The 24,792-nt window shown below is 40.0% G+C and overlaps 1 protein-coding gene across 2 annotated transcripts in view; it reads left to right on the plus strand.

The window, feature by feature from the left end:
* NR5A2 (nuclear receptor subfamily 5 group A member 2) overlaps positions 1-17,446 on the plus strand; it is a 135,618-nt gene extending 118,172 nt beyond the window's left edge. For both annotated transcript variants that reach the window (XM_030303020.1, XM_032591813.1), the window contains exon 7: positions 15,679-17,446. In XM_030303020.1, the coding sequence (XP_030158880.1) occupies positions 15,679-15,926 (248 nt within the window). In that variant the 3' untranslated portion in view covers positions 15,927-17,446. The remainder of the gene's footprint in view (positions 1-15,678) is intronic.
* The last annotated feature ends 7,346 nt before the right edge of the window (positions 17,447-24,792 follow it).

Below are 24,792 nucleotides of genomic sequence, written 5' to 3' on the forward strand. Positions count from 1 at the left end.
TTAATTAGTGAACCAACAATACACACTGTGGGACATTTGTCGTAATGTTTTCCATATTCTATGCTTCTTGCGGCTTGGGAGGCCAAATTTCATACCCTCTATACATCCTTGTATTGACCTGACCGTAATGTGTTTCATTCTTTTAAAATAATCAATACTTACTCTTTAAAATGACAAGTATATTATATTCCTATCTTGGTTTCAAATTCCTGTTGAAATGAGTGAGGTCAGAACTGAGAAGCAGGGAGGCAGTGGTTCTCCAGTGGTTTGACTTCATTCATATCTAATCATTCCAGCTGTATGCCCATAGGAGGTATTACAGGCAATTCATCACAGATGGCCCTCCCCCCCCCCGCCCCCCTCAGGGTCACATCACTCCAGGGACTTGGGGGAGGTTAGCAGCTCAGGACAGTGGACCATATCTGTGTCCTTCTGGCACTCGAGAGTCCTCCCATTTCTGGCCTTGGCACCAGAGGACTAAGTTCAGCCAAAGATTTTACGAAGTTTCCTGCCCAATCCACGATGGGCATTGAGGTCTGAGTCATGTGAGTTATATAAAATAAACTGATTATTTTGTAGAAATTGTTGAACGCCTTTTTTCAACAATTCCGTTCTGAAAGGATTTTTAAAGAGTGTTCTGCTGCTCTTTAGTTTCGTGTAAGCCTTTCCCCCATGGCATTCGCTTCCCTGCTCATCCCTGTCCCATTTCTGCATGAGCTACATCCCTCGCCACCCTGGGAGACCTGGAGGATAGAAACAACAAGCCCTACCTGGGCTTCTGTGGGGAAGCAAAGCTGCACAGGAAGCTGCTCCTGGCAGTGCACCTGCAATGTGGCCGATGGGCTAACATGAGTAGTTGTAAAGAAAGGGATTTATTTCAAATGCTGAATTATGAAGGAGTATTGATTGATTGTATGAGTGGAAATATCTAGACGACCACATCTTTTTTCTTCTGGACTAATGCTATAATGTGGGGAAATGTTTCAACTCTTCATTTCCAATACAGTGCCTTGTTTACCAATCGTCCATGTAAATTCTTAAATGTTGCCTTTGTTACCTCTTGGAAATCCTCTCTCATAGAGAGTCAGTAAGACAGTTGTAGATCACTACCCAAGCTGAGTAAGTCAAACTGAATTGGGCTCTCAGCCACACTCACACAAAATAATATTTTAATTGGCTAAGCTAATATTTGATCCAAGTTCATAAAAGTTTGAAATCAAATAATTAAATGCAAATACAGTCTTCATCCCAAAGACGATAAGAATGCCTTTAAGCTAATATTTTTAACAAGAACTGTTGGACAGCGTTCTCTTGTAAATTTTATCATACCTGAGGCAGTTTTCCTCATTCGATTAGCTGGAAAGCTGAATTTATCCCGAGGCAAACCAGACATCTAGTACAGGCTAAATTCAACAACTGGAGCTTAAATTTGGCTTAATATATCCCCACTTGGATCTGCCTGTTTAATTCTCTTTCATATGGTAACGTTGGTTTATTCATAGTCTTGACTTACCACCTGAACAAACTGAACCTCATATCTTATTCCGAGAGAATAAGAAAACTTTACAAAATCACAAAAGTTCCTGAATGGAAATCAAATGCAAACTTATGAATCAAAAACTGTTTTAGGACGTGACTACCAGAATGGAGTGAAGAGCTTTCCTCTCAGGAAGGGCTGCTTGTTTATGAATGTGGACATTTCGTTTTCTGAGGGGACAGACGGTCTTTACACAAGATAAGGACTGTGACTTCCAAGGCTGGCCAGCCCGGGCAGCTGCAAACGTCATGTGCACTTGAGAAGTTACCTGTTAAGAAGCATTGTGTGTATTTGCCCTTAGTGCTGGGTCTGTTTTGACACACAGCTTTACTTTATTTGAAATTGAGGGGGAACCAGAAAACTGCCCCATCGCATGCCCCTTCAAATTTTGTTCTCCTGGCTCAGAATATTCAGTCAAATCCCAGCTAGAGACCTTGTTTTTGCCTTTCATTTTCCAAGCATTTTAATGTGGTTTTTGCTATCATCTGGTATGTAGAGGTTGATGAAACATAAGATCTATTTTAATTCATGATTTTAAAATAACTCTTTAGGATAGCCTTCCTTCCTCATTTTTATCCCCAAGGCTTTTGGAAAACAAATTGTAAATTTATACATAGAAGGAAAACTGGATGTCCCATGTCAGCTCATGAGGCCCCTTAACCCAGTACAGCCCCAAAATAGATTTTCCTCAATATCAGGTTACCAATTCATAACATCAGACAAACCAAATGTTTTCCCTTCCCCTAATTCTCTGAACTCAATTCCTTCAATTTTAAATCAAACTATACTTTACCTAGAGACAAATGACAGGATATGTGTTCTACTGTTGTATTTGAAATTGGTTATGAATTTAACAAGGTGAGGAACTTTAAAACTATTTAAGAGTTTAATAGTTAGGACTATTGGCACATAAAAGGTGTTCAGTATATTCTTAGGGGGGTTGATTTGCATATGCCTTATATTCGTGGGACCTTAATTCAAATTAGCAAGCTTAATAGTACATGTATTGGGTGTACATGTATTGGGTGGTGCTTTGCTTGTGCTGTGTGGGAAATAAACATAAGACAGGATCCCCGCCTTCCAAGAGAACACAGCCTAGTAGAGGAGGCAAGGTACAGTTCAGTGCCTGGAAGATCAAGAAAAGTGTGACAGGGAAGATAATGATTGGAAATATTTGGAAGATCTTAGAGACGCAAGCAAGGGGAAGATTGATGATGGATGAGTTAACGTGAATGTTATTCTTTCATTCGACCAGCGTGAAGTTGTCTCCTGCTCTGTCCAGGCATTGTGCGAGGCCTGGGGAAGGAAGTGTAACCATTAAGAAGGTAGATATATCCCTGTTCTCAAAATTGACAGTCAGATAGCCATGTGATACCCGTTGACCTATGTGATAGGCAAATGGAAGGTGCTGTAGATTCAACAGAGATCGCTCGAAGGAGGCTTCCTGGAGCAGTGATGTCTGTTCTGAGTCCTGGGAGATAGTGGCCCAATAATTGATATAGGGAAAACAAGAAAAGGAACAGGCTCAGAAACAATGGAGAGACTGAGCTCAGTTTTGGACACTGTGAGTTTGAGATACCCACCAGCCATTCGGGAAGAGATGTCCAATAAGGAGATGTATCTGCAGAACCTTAAGTCGTATTCTGTAGCCTTCAGCATGGGTCACTGAGTGAGCTGGTAAATGTGTGAAACATGGCAAAATAAAATGTTCTACACATATGAGAGTCCAAATGATTCAAGAAGAACAGGCAAGGTTGGCACTACAGTCAAAGCACACAGCCAACATTCCCTTTTGACTCTTTCCCAAGAAAGCACAATACATAATGGACTTCATGCTTTTTGCTTACTGTTATGAAATAATTCTGCGTGAAACAAAAATAAAGTCTGCCATGAATTTGATATGGAAGAATAGTAGTATGTCAAGGCAAAAAAAGAAAAAAAAAGGAAGAAGAAAAAGGTTTTGGTTTGGGGCAGAGCAGCATTTATTTAATCAAGAAATTTCTTTGTTCATTCCTGGCATATTTGTGGTGTCCCCCTCCCCCTCCGACCCCTTATCTGTGGGGGAAATGTTCCAAGACCCCCAGTGGATGCCTGAAACTGTGGATAATACCGAACCCTTGTACATACTATGTTTTTTCTATAAATGCATACCTATGATGATGTTTAATTTCTAAATTAGGCACAGTAAGAGATAAACAGCAATAACTAATAATGAAATGGAAGAAATCGAGCAATATACTGTAAGAAAAGTTATGTGAATGTGGTCTTTCTCTCTTAAAATACCTTATTGTACTCACCCATCTTCTTCTTTGTGATGATGTGAGGTGATAAAATGCCTACATGATGAAGTGAAGTGAGGTGAAGGATGCGGACGGTGTGATGTAGCATTAGGCAGCTCCCAAGCTTCTGATGACACATCAGATGTGGGACCATCTGCTTCCAGACCACAGTTGACTGCAGGTAGCTGAAACCGTGGAAGGCAAAGCCACGGTAAGGGGAGCTGCCACATTGAAGATCTTCTCTGTGCTGAGCACTGGCCTGGGTGCTAAGGGTGCAGCTGCAAGTTAGACCAAGTCCCTCCCGTCCCGGCTTTCCTTCTTGGGAGGGTGGCGGGCAATTTTAAAAATTAGGCAAATAAATGTGTAACATAAGATCAGTCAAACAAGCAACAATAAGAATACGTAGTTTAGGGATATAAGGAAAGAGTAAACACAAACCGGGTAGTGGTCACTCTGGGGCATCAGGAATTAGTTCCCGAAAGGGACACACAAGTAGCCTGAAGGGTGTTGTTCTGTTTGATGTGCTGTTTGTTGCTCCAGAGTGGTGGATTCACAAGTGTTCGTTATATTATGTTTAAAAACCTACACATACATTACATCTTTAAATTTTTAATTGTGGTAAAATACACATAACATATAATTTATCATCTTAACCACTTTTAAGTTGACAGTTCAGGAGTGTTAAGTACATTTACATTCTTGTCCAGCCAATCTCCGGAACTCTTTTCGTCTTGCAAAACTAAAACTCTATACTTAATCGAAAACAACCCCCATTTCCTCCTGTCCCAGGCCCTGGCAATCACCATCCTATTTTCTGTCTATGAACTTACTATTCTTAGGTACCTCATATAAGTCGAATCAGAGGGTATTTGTCTTTTCGTGACTAGCTTGTTTCACTTAGCACAATGCCCTCCTTGTAGGTGTCAGAATTTCCCTCCTGTTTGAAGCTGTTGACTATTCTGTTGTATGTAGATACCACATTTTGTTTATCCGTTTATTGGTCAATGGCCCCTTAGGTTGCTTCTACCTTTTGCCTATTGTGAACAATGCTGCTATGAACAACTATGGGTGTACAAATATATCTTCGATGTAGTACATACGTTTTTAAAGAAAAATAAGGCAGAGTAAAGGCCTAGAGAGTGATTTGATAGCGAAGCAGAGCTCTTTTAGAAGGGGTGGTCAATAAAGGCTTTTTTGAGTAGATGTTATTTGAGCAGAGGCTGAAGCGAAGTGAGGGAGTGAGTCCTACACAATAGGGGAAGAACTATCCAGAATGAGGGATAGGTGCAAGTGCAAAGGTCCTGAGGCCAAAGGAAACTTGGTGTATTAAAGAAGAGCAGGAAGACCAGTGTCTGGAGGGGAGTGAGGCAAACAGATGCGGTTTCAGGGTTAGACTATGAAAAAGGATTTCAGTTTTCTTCTGAGAAAGAAATGTATGCAAACTCATGGAATATTGTTTTGCTCAAAGTATTTAAGCGATGCCATTTGTATTCATTTCTGTATTCTGTGCCCACCGGGAAAAGATGCCTGATATGTGTCAGCACACAGGAGCTAGCTTTGAAACTTCTGTGAGCTTTGTTTCTGTGCATGCAAAAGCTACATTGTTCCCTATAAAGAAGGGAGCTACTTTAAATGAATTTAATGCCATTTTTCCTCTGGCACATTGTGTTCTATCATAGCTATATACTAAACAAAGTTTGACATAATTTGTCATCCAGGTCAAAAACCATCTTGGAGAATTGAAGTACTTTCCAGACAGTTGAGCAGAGAAACAGGTGATAGTCTAATGGAGTGATTGCAGAGTCATGCTTGTTCCCGTTTGTTGACAATCCAGAATCTTCCCTTTGATACTTCAATTCCTAATCATATAATCTTAGGGCTGTGGGTGACAGTAGAGACCAAGTCCAACCTTGAAGTTCACAGATGAGGAAAACTTGAGGGCCAAAATGACAACAATGATAACGTGCTTATGATCTCACAGTTAGAAACAGAATTAAGACTAAAAATAAAGACATTTAATTAGTGAGGAATTAAATGTCTGCTGCCTTGTTGTTGTTGTTGTTGTTAATGTTTGTTTATTTTTGAGAGAGAGAGAGAGAAGGAGACACAGAAACTGAAGCAGGCTCCAGGCTCTTAACTGTCAGCACAGAGCCTGATGTGGGGCTCGAACTCATGAGCCATGAGATCATGACTTGAGCCGAAATCGGGCGCTTAACAGACTGAGCCACCAAAGTGCCCCCAATGTCTGCTGCCTCTTGAGGATGACATATTATGATCAAAAAATTGACCAAAGAGCAGACACTGCTCCAGGTGACATCCTTTATGCAATGACATTTCCTGAGCCTGGGTTTCTCCGGGACCTATGCTGGGCACTGGCTTAGTAGAAGCATTTTGTGCAGACTGCCATTTATAGTTGGGAAAATTGGGTTTCAAGATTAGTATCATAGAATGAAAAGTCTTTAACCGACCTTAAGAATTGGTCTCATGTTCTTGAATATTCTTGGTGATTGAGGATGGGATAAACTTTCAGGCACTCACGGTGCCTTCCATTAATTTAGGAAAACTGTAACATGAGAGATTCTATTTTGTCCATGAAACTTCATGGCAGGGAAATGATCAGACTGCTGTGTAGGATGTGTGTTGGAAGCAAACAAATTAACCTGCAAACTTTAATATTTTATTGGTAATATTTTCAGATTTTATCATTCAAATTTTAAGAAATAGTGCCCTGTGTGTATATAATACCTGTACATCTTTAAAGTTTATTCATACTTAATTCAAATATATTTTACTTTCCCATGATCCTAAGAGACTAGGAGAGTTATTTCCTATATTTTGCAGATAGAAAAACAGGCTCGGGAGGATTAAATGACTTGCTTGATCGGCCTGGTCAATGAGATTATATTAGACCACATTCCCTTTGCACGATGTTATTGTAACCACAAAATCAAGTGCTTTTTAAACTTTTTTTTTAAATTTTTTTTAATGTTTATTTTATTGTTGAGAGTGAGAGAGAGAGAGACAGTGCAAGTGGGGGAGGTACAGAGACAGAGGGAGACACAGAATCCAAAGCAGGCTCCAGGTTCTGAGCTGTCAGCACAGAGCCTGATGTGGGGCTCGAACTCACAGACCGTGAGATCATGACCTGAGCTGAAGTCAGATGCTCAACTGACTGAGCCACCCAGGTGCCCTTCAAACTTTTTTTTTAAATCAGTGGAATCTTTTGCCTAAACTCCATATATGAAGCAGACAGAAACTCTTATTTTTTAGCCCTTAGAGTCTCAGTGGAAAGGGCCAGGGTGGGGACTGCCCAGAAAAGGTCCCCAAGAAGGCACTCTATGACTCTAGATTGTACTCAGTCTCAATTGTGACTGCTTTTTATAATAATGCTCTGTGGCATTAAAGATGTTAAATCTTCAAAATCATCAAAGATGAATTAAGGTTTGCTACATATCAGTATAAATGTCAAAAGTATATTATTTCACTCAAATTCTTGGAAAACTGTCCATGTGTTAGGAGACTCTTTAGAAGATGAACTATTTGATTAACCAGGCCATCCCATTCTCCAACCCCAGCAGGTGGCAGAAACTTGCAGGCTGTGACAGTAGGGATAAACAGGCTCCAGCACCTGAAAGTCACAAGCCCTGCAAGGTCCATTTCCCAGCTCTGCAGGTGGAACATCTTATGGGCAGGGTCCAAGAACTCTAGACCCAGGTAGCAGGGTCTGTGTCCACTAGCTGAGGAAGTAGAGTTACGCAACCCCTGTAAATCTGTTTCTTTATCTAGAGAATGAAGAGAATAATACCTTAGCAGTATTAAATGAGGACATATAAAAAAATCCTTCGCATATTGACTAGTGCTTGGAAATGTTAGCTCCCCCCCCCCCCCCGGGTCTGGCATCCTTTGAGATCTTAGAAAAGCTATTTAATCTCTCGGTCTTAATTTCAAAATACCTATAATACCTTCTCAAGAAAGAATCCTTTAAAAGTTAGCCTTCTCCAGAACCCTGCAACTAGGCCTCTTCTCTCTCTAAACATCCTCATAGACCCCTGGGGTTTCATCCATCACCTGTCCATTGATGAGTCCCCAGTCTATACCACCATCTAGGCCTTTTTGCTGAGGTCTAGACCTTTATTTCCAGCCATTTCCTTCATAGCTACTGAGTGTTCCACACGCTCCTTAAGTTCAACGTGGCTATACCTAGACTCATTAAATATTACTTCCTCAAATATGCTCTTCTGCGTCTTGCCAGTAGGACAGCCACCACCTTCCTCCCTTGTCAGACACCCAGAAGTCACCCAGGACCTTCACTCTCTCCTACTCTCTGTTCAGGGCCGAGAATCCCTGTCAAGTCAACCATTTTGATGCCTTTCAAGTCCATCCCAGCCCATGGCCCACCATACGTCTCACCTTTATTCCTGTGACGCCTCCTGGGTGGTCCTCCCTTCATGAGACCAATCCCTTCTCCATACTTCTGGTAGCGTGCTCTTTCTAAGTCAGAGAGCTGACCATTTCCTTCTTAAAATCTTTTGGTGCTTCTGTATTGCTTTCAGAACAGAATCCAGACCCCTTCTGACGCTCAGTGTCCTTCAGTCTTAAACTTTGTGGTCCATCCTTATCTTGCCCCTCTGCTCTCCTTCTGCATGAAAGTTAAGCTGCTTTATGGTGTTCCCAGGACCTCTTTTTTCTCCCAGTCGCTGAGTCTTTGTATATCGAATACTGTCTGCGGGGCGTCCCCGGCCTTTCCTTCCATGGGTAGCACAACTCACTCCGACCCATTTTTCAAAACCCTTCAGTTGGGACCTTCCCCAGGGGTGCTCTTCCTGTGTGTGCCCCAGGCACCCACTGCTTCTCTCTATTACATCAAATAAACTACTTACCACAGAGACTTTTGTTTTATTCCTGTGTCTTCGTGACCTGGTACAGGGCTGTCAGAATGAATGGATGGATGAATGAATGAACAGATGAATGGATGGATGAATGAATGAATGAATTCGTATATTGCATATACATAAAGGTGTGAAGTAATAAATAATGCATGTTAGAGTGCTTTGTAAGCTACAAAGCGTCAGTCATTTGTAAGGGCTTGTTATTTCTATGTACATAAATAATGCATATGCTATTTGTCCACATTTCTACACACAGCTCCTGCCAGAGAGTTACATTTTCTTGGTAGCAATTTGCATAGAAAGGCACCCACTTGTATATTCTAGTTGCTAAAAATAGCTCTTGGGTTAATAAGCATACGCATACAAACACATTTTTGTGGGGGACTTAACAGTGATGAATTTAAAATCTTGGGTTTGAAGTTTTGCTGGAGACATGATGATTTAACTTTAGACATCCCCACTAAAAATCTCTTACCCTCCCATCTCCAACCCCTAAATAGCCCTCACTCTTTATTAAGTGAACTTTGTTCGTAGGAAAAGAATATAACAGGTATCTCTCCAGAAGTTCTTAAAATTATTTACATAAATTATTTAAATATAGCCCTTTAAAAAAATAATTGTAAAAATTAATTCCTTACGGAAAATTCATTTCCTTTCTCCTTTTCTGGTTTAGTAAAGGAAAGGGTCTTCTGAGGACAAATTGTGTACCAATTTATAGATTGTCATCTCTCCAGATGCCTCAAGGAAAAAAGAAGCATTCTACTTCTTTTTCCCATTTTCATATTTTTTAAAGGGCCAGATAAAATTTTCTCCCCACCTGTGAGAAATTAGCAAAGGTAATTATCTTCTCAGCAAAAGATAGCAGACTCTATTTGAGCCTCCAGCCTCCCAACCCCTCAGCCCCCTTGCTTAGCGAAAGGACCCATCACTGAAAAAACTGCTGAACAGGAGGATTCACAGGCTGTGCCACGCGGCAGGAACCAGGGAGGCAGAAATCAGGATCTTCATCTTCAGAGAGAATCTGAGTGCTGTGTATGACTGAGAAGCCAGTACTGTAATATATTCAAGAAGACCTAAGGGTTTACTTTCCAATAAGGCTGGAAAAAATCTGAGCATGCCACTGTGAGCTTATCGTAATGCTGCTTCATATAAAAAGTTGGTAATTAGTCCCTGAGTGAATAAAGTAGAATAGATGATAAGAGATTGATACTTAGAGGAGAAGCCAAAATGCTTTTGCCAGTTATCAAAATTTAAAGGCTATAGAGGAAGGGTTGGGGATGCCTCTGACTGTTTACATACAATTTCCAACTCCGAATTTGCAATGATAGAGTTCATTAACTTGTATTTTTAAATTGTATTACAATGAAGCCTATATCACTTTTTTTTTTTATTTTTTTTTATTTTTTTTTTAATTTTTTTTTTCAACGTTTATTTATTTTGGGACAGAGAGAGACAGAGCATGAATGGGGGAGGGGCAGAGAGAGAGGGAGACACAGAATCAGAAACAGGCTCCAGGCTCTGAGCCATCAGCCCAGAGCCTGATGCGGGGCTCGAACTCACAGACCGCGAGATCGTGACCTGGCTGAAGTCGGACGCTTAACCGTCTGCGCCACCCAGGCGCCCCATGCCTATATCACTTTCAAAGGAGAACATGGAGGGCCAAATGCAGGAGACTTGTGAGATCTAGCATAAGATCTCACAGAAGAACTGGTGGGAATTCTGGTCTCCTATCAATCTCTCTTCTTCCAGCCGAGTCTCTTTCTAAAATCCCAAATATGCTACAGTGGTATTTAATATGGGAAATAAACAAATCACAGAAACATATTATTTCTGAGGACTCCAGAACATGTAGTAATTTTTCCAGATTTTGTTTTCTCATGTAATTTAATATCCATTCATGAAGTTTTGGTGTTACAGACCCCTGCTATAGATGAGTTTAGACTCCCTAGTATGCCAGCTCCCATTCATTACTTAATGTGGAATAGGGCTTGATTTGTAGGAGAAATATGTCAGAGAAAATGCTTCAGATTTTAAATGTATTTCATGTGTGAATTTTCACAAAAGGACATGAATTCGCATAAAAACTAATTCCATGCGTATTGTGGGAGCACACTTAAATTTCTGGACTCCTCCTAAAAAGTAAATACAGAAAAGAGAAAATTCCAAGTCTTCCGAGAGGTGATGTCATCTGTATGCTCTCATTCATGTCCTCCCTTGCTTTTAGGTCCTTGTGAAGCATCTCAACCACGGTAGAGAAACCAAGGTCTGCCTCTCAAGCCAGAGATGCAAGAAATGTGGGAGCGCAGGGACCCTATTCCAAGTCCAAATGAGGATGTGGGCACGTTTCCCTTAAAGCAGAACTGACCAGTGAAAATCCTCATTGGCAAAACATGTAAATTAAGACCTGATTATTCAGCATTAAGACTTGATTATTCAGACCACGAAAGGATTCACCCAGGATTCTTTGGATAGAAAACAAGACCACATTGCAAATATTTTATTTCAGGGAGAAATCTATCATATAAATTAAGTTTTGAAAGCCAGTTTCGAATTAGAAAAAGAAAGGAAATTGGCTTATAAGATAACAGTTTAACGTAGTAGGTAATGTCACAATGATATCAGTCTTGAACATATGCACCAATGATATAAAGCAAACATTAATGGAGAATTCTCTGGGGATGCTTTGACCAATACAGTCCTCATGCCAAGATGCTTACAGTCAGTCTGCTAGGGAAATGGACAGTTAACAAAGCAGTGCAAAATGAAGTGAGAGGCATATAGAGCTAAAAGTAGAGTCCACCAGCAGAGCAATGATCCCGGAACTACTTGGTCAGTAAATGAGAATCATTCAATAAAAATCTTTTTCCTTCTTTTTTTTAACCTTATGTAGTTTAAATATCAGGATCGTTGATTCCAAATTGCAAATTGCCTCCATAGACCTAGAAACAAAATAAGTAAGTACCTTTGGGACAGTTAGCAGCAGAACTTTTGTGAGATTTAATGAGACATTCTTAGAAATAGCTTAATGAGATAATGAATTCAGTCGTGCCAATTCTTTTTTTTTTTATTTTTTTTTTTAACGTTTATTTATTTTTGAGACAGAGAGACGCAGAGCATGAACAGGGGAGGGGCAGAGAGAGAGGGAGGCACAAAATCTGAAACAGGCTCCAGGCTCCGAGCTGTCAGCACAGAGCCCGACACGGGGCTTGAACTCACAGACTGTGAGATCATGACCTGAGCCGAAGTCGGACGCTTAACCGACCGAGCCACCCAGGTGCCCCTCAGTTGTGCCAATTCAACTCTAATGTCTTTTAGAAAAAAATTATATATATGGCCAAAGTATGGGAAACGTGTATATTTTCCTTCAGAAGGAAAATTGGACATATTTTTAGACTTGAGAGAAAGGTACCAGTTTGGACCAGTATTTCTAGAAATTATCCAGCACATGCTGATTTGAAGACTTTACATGATCATTCGGTGATAATAGTACACAAATAAACCAGGACTTAGGATCTATCCTTTGTTTTATGTTTTTTAATAGTTTTTTTTTATTATTATTATTAACAGACTGGCATTATTTGTCACAGAAGGTAGAACCTAGTTCTCAAAAAATACATTTATCAAAAAAAGAAAGTTTCAAAACAACTTTCTTAAAAGACTATTATTCATTTATCTTACATTTTTATACTGTGCAAATTCCTACATCCTCCCTATTAATCTCTAGGACTATTGTTAGTTTTTCTTGCTTGTGAGAACGTCTTTCATTATAGTATCAAATAATACTCCATTTCAGTTGTTTTTCTATCATTGTGTTCAGATCACCATAACCCCGAACGTTGCTTGTTTTCTTTTTCAACTTTCTGCTTGGATGTAAAGGAGGATGCTAAATTCTGTCTCTTCGAAGCTGGATGAAGGGCAAAAAGAAAAAAATGCTGAGAAATTTGTCAAAATTCAAATGAGCTATTTTGAAATTATGTTATCTTTCTGCCACTATCCTTTATTGAAGGACCTATACCCATAACCAGAATGTGAGCCTGTGAAAGCGTAAGGTTCGCAGCAGGGGAAAAGCTAACACGAATGTAAATTCTTCTGTGGCAGACCCAGCTATAGCATACCAACGGTATTTCCAATTATTGACATTTTGTAATTTTGAAACAAATGTAACTAAATTTATAAATATTTTCAAATAATTTAGAAAATTTATAAATATTTTAAATAATTTAAAAATAATGTTTAAAATACTTTAAATAAAATAGATGGAAAATACTTTATTAACTGTAAAGTGCTACAGATATAAAACATCAAGTGGTGGGGGGGGTGCCTGGGTGGTTCAGTCGGTTAAACGTCCGACTTCAGCCTAGGTCATGATCTCACTGTTCCTGTGTTCGAGCCCCGCATCGGGCTCTGTGCTGACAGCTCAGAGCCTAGACCCTGTTTCAGATTCTGTGTCTCCCTCTCTCTCTCTCTCTCTCTGCCCCTCCCCCACTGACTCTCTCTCCCTCTCTCTCTCTCTCTCTCTATCTCAAAAATAAACATTAAAAAAAATGGGGCGCCTGGGTGGTGCAGTTGGTTAAGTGTCTGACTTCTGCTCAAGTCGTGATCTCCCAGTGGGAGTGTGGGTTCGAGCCCCGAGTCAGACTCTGTGCTGACAGCTCGGAGCCTGGAGCCTGCTTTGGATTCTGTGTCTTCCTCTCTCTCTGCCCCTCCTCTGCTCACACTCTGTGTCTCTCTCGCAAAAATAAATAAACATTAAAAGACAAATTTTTTTAAATGTCAAGTGGACAACAACTTGCCTGCCAGTTTAAATGCCACAGAGGAGGCAGAGCTCCTAAAAGTGTAACATTTGTCTGTTTGTACATCTCATTAATAAATAAGCAAATATTTTTTATTCTCCCATCTCACTTTGAAATAGATGTGGTATCCAATGCTCCCACTGTGTATCTGTTTCGCTACTAATTCCTCGCTGTTTTTAATTTGGGACAGAGACTTGGGAGATAGGGAGGGGGAAAGCATGTTTAATGCAAAGTTATGGCTCAAAATATAAACACTAAAATCATCCCAGACCTATTTAAACAGCAAATATAAGGCAATGTTTTTTGTTTATTTTTGATTTTGTTTGTTTTAACTTTTTTATTTGAGTATAGTTGACACACCATGTTTCATTAGATTCAGGTAGACAACATAGTGATTCAACTTCTCTATACATTACGCCATGCCCTGCGTAAGGGTAGCTACCCTCTGTCATCATAGAGTGCTAGCACAGTATCACTGACTATATTTCCTATCCTGTGCTCTTTATTCCCATGACTTAGTCATTCCATAACCGGCAGCCTATATCTCCCACACCCCTTCACCCATTTTGCCCCTCTCCCACTCCCTTCCTTCTGGCAAGTAAGTAACCTTCTTCTAAAAGCATTTAGAGATACCGGGGCACCCGAGTGGCTCAGTCGGTTGAGCGTCCGACTTCAGCTCAGGTCATGATCTCATGGTCCGTGAGTTCGAGCCTCATGTCGGACTCTGCTGACAGCTCAGAGCCTGGAGACTGTTTCAGATTTTGTGTCTCCCACTCCCTCTACCCCTCCCCCATTCACACTCTGTCTGTCTTTGTCTCTCTCTCTCTCTCTCTCTCAAGAATAAACATTAAAAAAATTAGAAAAATTAAAAAAAAAAAAAACATTTGTAGATACCAAAGTGGACATGCACACGTGTACAGGCTAAGTTTAACAGCCAAGTTTAGTGGCAAAAATATTGGGTATGAGTTACTATGGTAACTATTAACTGAGTTTAGTACATTTAACCTTTTAATCATAGTGTTAAATGTGGTTTTCTTCAGAACCATCCTTATTTATTTTTGTCCAATTAGAACATAAAACAGGGCTGGAGGGGTCCGCATCTGTTTACTTTCTTAGCGTGGATGTATGTAAACACACATATCTATATTTTTTTTCCAGAGGCTTCTATATACACATTGTATAAAAGTTGCAGTTAACGTAAATAAACTCCAGAAGAGAAATTCCAACATAACCATTTTTCCCGTGCTCATTGTCTGTGTATGCATTTGTATGTTGGTCTGTCTTTTTTTGACTCTGTGTTTCTCCCTTATTCAATATTTATAAGGACCTCTAGGGCAGATGCCTTAAAACAACTGGATCATCACCAGGAGTTAGGTTGAATGAATTGCCTGTGTCCATGTTCTGTGTCTGAGTGACCCAGGACCAGAAGAAAAAAAAAAGAAAAGAAAAGCAAAGTTATCAGACTTATCAGACTTTGAAGCCACATTCAGGTTAAAGGGCACCGGCCATCCTGGCACATATTCTGCCTAAAGGACAAGGCTTTCATTTGATAAAGATCATTAGTCACTGAGATATATATTTTACAGAGTTCCCAGTAGCGAATATTCTGTTGGCAGTCACTGGGGTGTACCAGATGGTTCATTAGCATAGGCTAGACAAGTCAAAGGCTTTCAGAATCATTTAGAAAATGTCAAACAGAAACAAGAACCCTGTCACTTTTTATTAGAATTAACTACATCATACCCTGGACACAGATTTCACCTTGGGTCAGAAAAATTAATACAGAATTATATGAATTGTGTAATATACTGGGTTAAGATAGGTCTTTCTCCAGGGACTCATTTGCTGGCAATATATTATGATCCCTCTACTTTAGGAATCCTCAAACCTTTCCTTTTGTAAGATATGAAAAGAGTTGACCTTGCTCAAAATCCATTGGTGTCTAATTGATTTGAGGTATATGCAGAATTTCAACAAGACATTCTTCTAAAGCTCTTTTGTGATCATTTTCCCAGGAAGCTTGGTGAGTGGGGCTTACTGAATATTCAGCAGCATATAAAGTATGCTTTATGTCAGGAGGAAAATACATCCATTAATTGAACACACCGCTGTAGTAAATAGGAATTAAAAAGCCATTAAAATATTGTGCTTTTTTTTTTTTTTTTTTTTTTTAAATCCAGATGTCAAAAACCTTGAGAACTTCCAGCTGGTAGAAGGTGTCCAGGAACAAGTCAATGCCGCCCTGCTGGACTATACAATGTGCAACTACCCGCAGCAAACAGAGAAATTTGGGCAGCTACTTCTTCGACTACCCGAAATCCGGGCCATCAGTATGCAGGCTGAAGAATACCTCTACTATAAGCACCTGAATGGGGATGTCCCCTATAATAACCTCCTCATTGAAATGTTGCATGCAAAAAGAGCTTAGGTTACAACCCTGAGAAGCTCTGCTTTCAAAACAAAAAGAGATTGGTGGGGGGAAAAGAAGAACAGAAGTAAAAAAAAAAAAAAAAAAAAAAAAAATACTCTGAACTGCTCCAAGCAACACTAATTAAAAACTTGGTTTAAAGATATTGAATTTAAAAAGGCATAATAATCAAATACTTAATAGCAAATAAATGATGTATCAGGGTATTTGTATTGCAAACTGTGAATCAAAGGCTTCACATCCCCAAAGGATTCCATGTAAAAGACATTATAATGGAGTGAATTGAACTCACGGATGGATACCAACACCATATCAGAATAAAAACGGACAGAACAATTCTTGTATATTTAAACTGATCTCCGCTGTGAAGAAATTGAGGAACTGATCTGTGTTGTTAATTAGGCTTATACAGCAGGGGATTTGAGCTTACAGAATTCCTCCATGCTAAAGCTGAACTAAAACAACTCAAAAACCCATCAGCTACACCTGTAATAGCCCTTCCCTCTTCCTTCAAGGACCCAGCACCTTCTATCCTGTGATCACGGAATCTGTCCTTACGGACTTGTGCTCAGCCACACCCACTCATAGCTCCACCAAATCATGAAAAGCATAATTTTGAATGTCTGTGTCTTAGACCTGCAAACAGCTAATAAGAACAGTCTATTAATATGTTAGCTTGCCATTTTAAATATGTTCGGGTTTGTTTTGTCATGTGTTCATAATGTTAAAAAAAAAAAAAAGAAGCAGGCAGTATCCCTCTTCTGATCTTATATAAGCATTAATATTAAGGGAAAGGACTACAAACTTTTAAAGCAAATGCTCCATAGCTAAAGCAAGCTAGCCCTTATTTCTGCTACTGTTACTGAACCGTGGCTTTGGCGTTGTTGGATTTCGTAACAATTTCTCACCAAAAGGCTTCTTAGGGTACATCCGTCTTTTTAACCATCAAAGTTTGTAGTTCATTTAAAAATAAAACCTGAAGCGTATTTTGCTGGGATGTCAAATAGTCACAGTGCTAAGTAGTTTAAAATAAAACCGAAGCATGTTAAGCTATGCAAAAAGAAAGAAAAGGGTTGGCTAATAAATGGCCTCAAGTCTCGTGCTTGTTGCAATTGAACATCCCCTAAACATAGAATGGAAACAGTAATTTTTACATGTGGATGGAAAAGATGATAAAGTAATTCAAAATCTTCCCCGAAAGGGAGAGGAAGAGGGTGATGCTGATCTTTCAAAGTCATAGACCAAAGTCTGCTCTAGAACAAATATTGAAGTACAAAGAATTGCAAAACAATATCTCCCAACAACAATAGCAGTATTATTAACGTGTGATGCCACAGGTATGGAAGTCTTGCCTTATTTCACAATTCCGAGAGGTAGCTGTGCAGACGTGGATCAACATTTGTTTAAAATAAAGTATTAATACTTTAAAGTCAAATAAAAGATAGTGTTTACATTCTTTAGGTCCTGTGGGGGGAGGGGAGGGAACTATGATATCACAAAATAGCTAAAGCAGTAATTTCCTTAATGTTATTTTTCTGATTGGTAATTACTTTTCACAGTACCTAATTATTGTATGTCGTGAGACACTAAAATCAAAAACGGGAATCTCATTTAGACTTTAATTTTTTTGAGATTATCAGCGGCACAATCACTTGTAGAAACTGTAAAAAATAAATATCTCCTAGTCCCTTAATTTTTTCATAAATGTTTCAGGCTTTTGAATAGTTTATTTATATTGTATATCATAGTTTCAACTGTAGACAATTATGATGCTAATTTATTGTTCCTTGGTTTCACCTTTGTATAAGATATAGCCAAGACTGAAGAAACCAAATATATGTGTTTACTGTAGCATGTCTTCAAGTTAGTGGAACATAGTTCAGGGACAGAAAAGGGTCTTAATGAATTAAAATCATTCACTTGATTAAATGTCTGTAAATCTTCATAATTCTTCCTGTAGTTTATTTAATATCTATTGTAAATTATGTGACTTGTAGTTTCCTCTGATTTCAAGTAAATTTAACAGGGGTGGAGTCTTACCTGGTTTCCTTTACAAGCATTGTAAGTTGTATACCAAAGATATTAGTTACTACTTCTGTGTGTACAAAAAAGGGTTATTTTATTATTTTTCTTAATCTCCTCTAATATTCGTCCACATGAAGGGTACACATTCACTAAGCAGAGTGTCCACAGCTCCTCATGCAAAATCTCAGTCACCTGTAATCATGGCTCAAAGGGCAATGAAAAATAGCCGACCAGAGTCAATATGCAAAGCATGAAATGGATTAACAGCATCATTATTCTCTCCAGTTAAAAACCGGGTTGGTTAGAAGACATGCGGAGAGGAATGGGTGTTGTTAACCGTTACTGAAATGGTTCCATCATGTATGTGCATCTTGGGTGGTGGCAGTTAGGAGATTTGTGGGATAGTTATTTGGAGGGTCTTTAACATTACAAAACAAAACAAAGCAAAACAAAACAAAACCCACCCAAATATATTAATTCTGAAAGTCCATGTTTTCTTATTTTCAATAATGGAGTACTCCCCACTGAATATTAAACCTAAAAAAATGTCAAATATTGGTATGTTGTTAACCTAGTAAATTACATCCTAAGTACACTTAGAAAGACGGGCAACACGGACAGTTACATCCACACTTCTGGTATCATGAAGAACAGAAGTTGATAAACAAGAATGCGCCCCAGTCAACGTCTGTGGCCCATCCAAAGTTGGCAAATGAAATTTCTCTAGTGTTCATTAGTGACCACTTTGTAACCAGACATTTCCTTAGCAACTGCCTTATCAATTACAAGATTTATCAGTAAAAGCAGACTCAAATATAAACGTTTTTGGCTTAGCCTGGTTTATTATAGTTGGTCTATGTGTGTAAACAGACAATCTGTAATGTCTGAATATTTGTATTACAGATCTTCTGCAGCTACCTTGGACCTGAATCCATGCAATGTTTAGAGTGTGAAGTCAGTTACTTGTTGACGTTTTCTTACTGTATCAGTGAAATACATATTGTCATGTCAGTTCTTGCCAGGAATTTCTCAACAAAATGGAATTTTTTTTCAGTATTTCAATAAATATTGATATGCCCAGCCTGATAATTTTTAAAAGTTTTTATGCTGTCCTCTTTCTATTACATACTCAAGCCTCCAGTAATTTAGATACTTGAGTAGGAATGGAGTCAAAAGAATTCCACATGAACAGGTCCTTTTCCCTCTGTAGATGTTATCTGGAGAAGTCTTGTCCTTGGTTGGATACTTGAAGCATTAAAGTCAATCTATTCATCACATCTCTATACATGAAATAAAGCATTTCATATTATTTACTGTCATAACTGATGGGCAGAAAAATCTCATAGTGTCTATAATTTTTGTCTACCCTGTGCTGTGAGAACTTTACCAAGTGCCTTGTTAATTCAAGTGATCTTCAGAACATCTCCATTTGGTATTATTATGTACCTCTTAAAGCTTCTTGCACAGACTGAGAAACTAGCCAGTGAAGGAGCAGAGATTTGAACCCAAGCAGTTTGGCTCCAGGATTCATGTTCTTAATGCTACACCACACTGTCTCTAAACCAGGGTGACACTTAGGATTTGTCTCAAAAGGAAAAGATATGAAATAAAATCAAATCACTGTCGAGGATACAAATATCAATAACTTGGAAATCTAAAAGCCTTTAACACTTTCTGGAGTTTAACCCTGAAAAGTAACATGTCTATCTCCTAGAAAGTAGCCCCCTTCAGGACCATGGAGCCTTTGGAGATGTTTACAAAATCCATTTTGGTAATTAATAATTACTCCTGCTACAAAGTAATGCAAGGGCCACAAAGCCATACGCTTATGAAACATTGTGACCCAGGGAAAGCCACCTCCTTTTGCCCTGCCTTTGCCTTCCCTACCCCTGTCGAGATTGGCACAAGTCACCATCCCTTCACCAAGCAGACACTGATTTTTCTTAGGTTCCTGCTAAAAGCTACCAAGGACTCAGATTCTACACCATATGTAGGGCCAGGTAGATTACAGAACTAAGATTTTTAAGCACCTAGATAGTGGCCTATAAAACACCTCCCTGGTCAACCTCTTACCAGGAAGAACTTAATAAAAAAAAATTATCCTTGCTGACATCCCATGGAATTTGAAAATGTATATTCATATTTAACTGAATTATAATTTGCATACAGAAGAGTGTACAGCTTGATACATTCTTACATATGTATACACCCAGGTAATCATCACATAGGTACAGCAAAGTATAGAACATAAACTTTTAAAATAATGTGTTTATAAGTGGTTATGCACATTTGTTTTTTAATTTGGCAGAGAGGGAGTTTCTACAAAGCCCAACCCGGCAGCCGGCAGAGGTCATTCTGATGAGAGCAGAGGCCTCACTCCCCACAGAATAACACGAAGTTGCTAAATCCATCAGTGTGAGGGAGCCCCAAGAAAAAAGTGGCTCACGTTGACGTGCATGTGATTGTTATATTTGATATTCACGATAACTTTGAAGAGGTTTGTACCTTTAACTAAGTTTGACGTTCAGTTTGAAACCATCTCTGATGTATATTTTTTATGAGAAACATGTGGAGAGTTTGCTCAACATAACACAGGTCAAAATGCTACAATACTTAGTGATCTTGACATTTCCCTGGAATAATGAAGATCAATTTTCCTTAACACTGAACAGGAAATGTATAGTTTAGTCACTCAAAATATATATTCTTGAAATACTTTAACTGTTTCACATAGGCATTTGTTTTATTTTAAGTTGGGAATTAATAATTCAGTGACTGATATCAGGCAGTAATTGTGACTTGTTTGCAGAAAAACTTAAGAACCAATCTATGAAACGTTGCATATTTAATTGTTGGGAAAGGGGCAAAAGGAGGTGTAATTAGACTGATCACCGAGTGTCCCCAATATGAATTTGACACTAAACACCTAAGAAACCAAGAAACCAGTAGACTTGAGCATGTTGGACCCTCCACACCACACCTGAGCTCTGGCCAGTGTCTTCCACACCCCAGGTTGCCCCAGGAGGCATTATGGATCCCAGACCAGATTCCCTGGGCCACTAGATCTGAAACTGTTCTCAGGACCATGTCAATATCAGGACCATCTCATCAACAGATGAGACTGGAGTTGCCCTCCCATGGAGACAATATGTTGATACCTGATTTGCATCTAACTCTTGAACTTTATGAACCACAGACCACAGCCCTCTTGTTTCACTTGATCCAACAGCAGCCCCCTGTCCTTGGCTGGCTCTGTCAACCCTACCTCTGAGGAGGAAGCCCAGCCCAATGACCTCTGACAGGGCCCTGGCCTCCAGCACTTTTAGTGACAAGAATTGAAGCCCTTCCAGATTCCCCTTGACCTGGGGCCACACCTGCTTCAGGCTCCTTGCCAGCTTTTCTTCATGCACCTCTCCTGCCTTCTACATTGCCCCTGTATGCAGGTCCTACCAATTACTTTCCGTAACTGTCTCAAATCAACCCTTTCCTCTTCCCTGCGGCTGTAGATCAGGCCCTTGGCGTTTCTTGCCTAAAATTACACAATAGCCTCTGGGCTGGTCTCTTGCCATCAATCTCAACCCACTCCAAACCTCCCTTCCTACAGGTGCCAGTGCCACTTCCTACCCCAGAGCTAACCATGTCACTCCTTCACTTCCAGCCCTCTGGTACCTAATATCTGCAAGAAAAAGTTTCAGCCCACACCTTCCCCTACGATGGCACCTCAGACCTGTTAGCACACAGCATCTGCGGGCCTTCCCAGACTCCACTCCCGACACATACCAACACACTGAGCTACTCGCCACCCTGAGCATCATCTGCTCTTTCCTGCCTCTGCACTTCCTGGCATGTTCCCCAATGGCCTAGCAAACTCAGACAAGACTTGGACAAATCTTCCTAGCTGCCGCATCCCATACAAGCCTCCCCATCAAAGTCAAAAGATCCCATTTCTAGGCCCTAGACCTCTGATGTGAATCACAGTCTAGTCTCATTCTGTTTCTCTCCCAAGGCTGCCCCTCTAAACTGTAAGCATGGGGCAAGGGCAGTGCTTGGAACAGCTCTAAGCCACTGGCCCAGTGCTGGGCATAGAGCAAGCACCACACGTGATCTTCACAGAATAATTAAGGACGTTGCTCCCCATTTGTCTCCTTGATGTGGGACATTTTAGGGGGGCCAAGACCAAGATAATCTAGTGCTCATCCAACATGCTCATCCAACTCCAAACGTAGTATCACAGATGAATTTCATGTTTCCTTCAGGGATGGTGCATACATGTGACTGCATCTCAGCTCCCATCTTGAGATTTGAGCTCCCATCTTTTGTTAATCCAAAGACCGAGGCGGTGAGAATGGCATTGTATTTCACGGATACGAGGCTCTCAGCATCTCTGTGCACCATCTGAAGAAAGAACTGCAAAAGGGAGAGGAAATGTGCTTTGCAGCATCAGGGGGTAAAAAAATGGTAGTAAAATACGTAGATATCATGGACAGGGAGAGTTTGGCATAATATGAAAAAAAAAATAGAATCAAAGCTTTCCAAAAATGAAACCAATGCTATTAGAGGCTGGTGATTTTCCAAAAACTATTCCACCTAAAGCTGGAGGGTTGGGCATGTGATTCCCCCCGCAGAGGGCTGGGTCACCTTTAATGACCTTCCAGAAGTGACAGTCCAAGATCCCAGCATGGCTATCCAAACAGACTGGTCCAAAACTTCAGGAAGGATCTTTTCCCTCACTTTTTCCCTCCAGGAAAAATTTGCTTGTGTCTTTGAAGTCTACTAACATGATGAGACACTGACAGGCAAGATCCAGCCAACTCCAGAGACCTAAATGTATAAGAGATGAATTTACAAAGCTCATTTCAGTGTTTATGTAGGACGCAAGAGAGAAATCACATTCTGCCAAACATGTTAGGCCAGCGCATCCTTACATCAGGCAGTAGTTAATGTTCTGAGAAAGAAAGGGTCTACTTTTTGAAAAATTCTATCCTCGCATCCACAACTGCTTCTCCAACATCTGACCTGTATTGGGAGGTGGCTCATGGTGGTGGAGAAGCTGGTTGCCCTACATATACCTCCTCTGTGAGGGGCAAGATGCTCTGGGGCTAGAGGAGATATCCTCATCTGGTTGCTGGTCCTTGCTGTCCCATCTTGTACTTACAGCCTTCCCTACCATCTGACAAAAGAGAGCAAATTAAAGAGGTTTCACTAGAGAAACCCAGGATATCCATAAAAAATGTCTTAACTGAAAGAAAAACAATGTGTTTATTAATCCAGTCTTTCTCACCTGAAAAATATTAATTGAGCCTCTACTATGTTCTAGGTAATGATCTAGTTAAGGAAATGCATATGTAGAAGGCATACTGGAAATAATTCATGAAAACAGCAGCATCTATTTATGTGCTATACAGTATGACAGACTTGACCGTTGTCTCCCCCAAATCCACCCTCCCCTTTTTCCCTGGACACAGGGCTACCAGTTAAAGACTACATTTTCCACCCTTTTTTATAGGTAGGTGTGACCGTGTGAGCAAGATGGGTCCGTGACAATGGAATGTGAACAGAAATGATAAGAGCAACTTCTCAGTTTTCTCCAACTTTAGAGACAGTCCACCTTACCTGGGCTTTGGCTCCTATCCCCTTCCCTGGTTGAACCCCAGGTGTGGCAGCAATCCAGATGACTGGGGGACTGAGGAGCAAAAAGATGGAGGTACCTGGGTCCCTCAGTGACCTGGTGAATAGTGTCCCCTGGCCAGACTTAGGCAAGAGAGAAGCAAACTGTTCTTATTTAAGCCACTCTATTTAGGGCTCTCTTTGTTTCAAAAGCTTGTCATTTACCCTAATATACAAAAATGATTTCATTCAATCCTCAAGAAAACCCTATTTATGACTAAAGAAACTGAAGCTTATAGAAGTTAAATGACTTGCCCAAAGTCCTAAAGCTAGTAAGCGTTAGAGCAAGGGTTCAAACACTTCTGTTTGATTCCAAACCCCATACTTTTAACCACTTGGCTATAGCACCTTCCTGAAAGCACAAACCAAAGCACCCTGCAAGACCAACATTTATTTCATTAAATGAACATTTTCTTTAGAATTCAAAACGCATAATGGTTACAACACATTTTTTAAAGTTATGGCACCAAAACACAATTTTTTTCTTTGCCTCAACAAGAGCCTGAATGAGCTCCCTTATAACCGCTGACATCTATAATAGGTATCAGTTGGGTAAGCGTCTGACTTACCCTGGGTGGCTGGTTGGTTAAGCATCCGACTTCAGTGCAGGTCGTGATCTCATGGTTCATGGGTTCAAGCCCCACTTTGGGCTCTGTGCTGACAGTTCAGAGCTTGGAGCTTGCTTCAGATTCCGTGTCTCCCTCTCTCTCTGCCCTCCCCCACTCACACTCTGTCTCTCCCTCCCTCTCTCTCAAAAATAAATAAACATTAAAAAAAATAGCTGTCAATTGCTCAATGCCTTGGGAACATCCTCAACGCAAAAATTCTTTGAGTCTCACATAAATGAGAATTTGGGGTGAACATTTATTTCTGCCCCGTCTTAACAGAAAGCAGCATCCTAACCACTACCCTTCACCCAAATATTCGTGCTGACCATGTTGTAACTTTAAGAGCTACCCTAATTCTCTCACGCCCTGGTTTGACTAGTAGTTTCCCTATTTATTTTATCACAAAAGTATTTGAAAAACATCCTATATGCATTAATTTGGAGGACTGTGTGAATCCAAAGAAATCGTGTTTATGAAGAGAAAACATTTTGTGCTTGTCATTTCCACTCATACTCCACTGCCATGGGCCCAGTTATGAAAGTATTCACCATTTAAAAAAAAAAAAT

This window comes from Lynx canadensis, chromosome F1 (genome assembly GCF_007474595.2).
Source record: "Lynx canadensis isolate LIC74 chromosome F1, mLynCan4.pri.v2, whole genome shotgun sequence".
NCBI lineage: Eukaryota > Metazoa > Chordata > Mammalia > Carnivora > Felidae > Lynx > Lynx canadensis.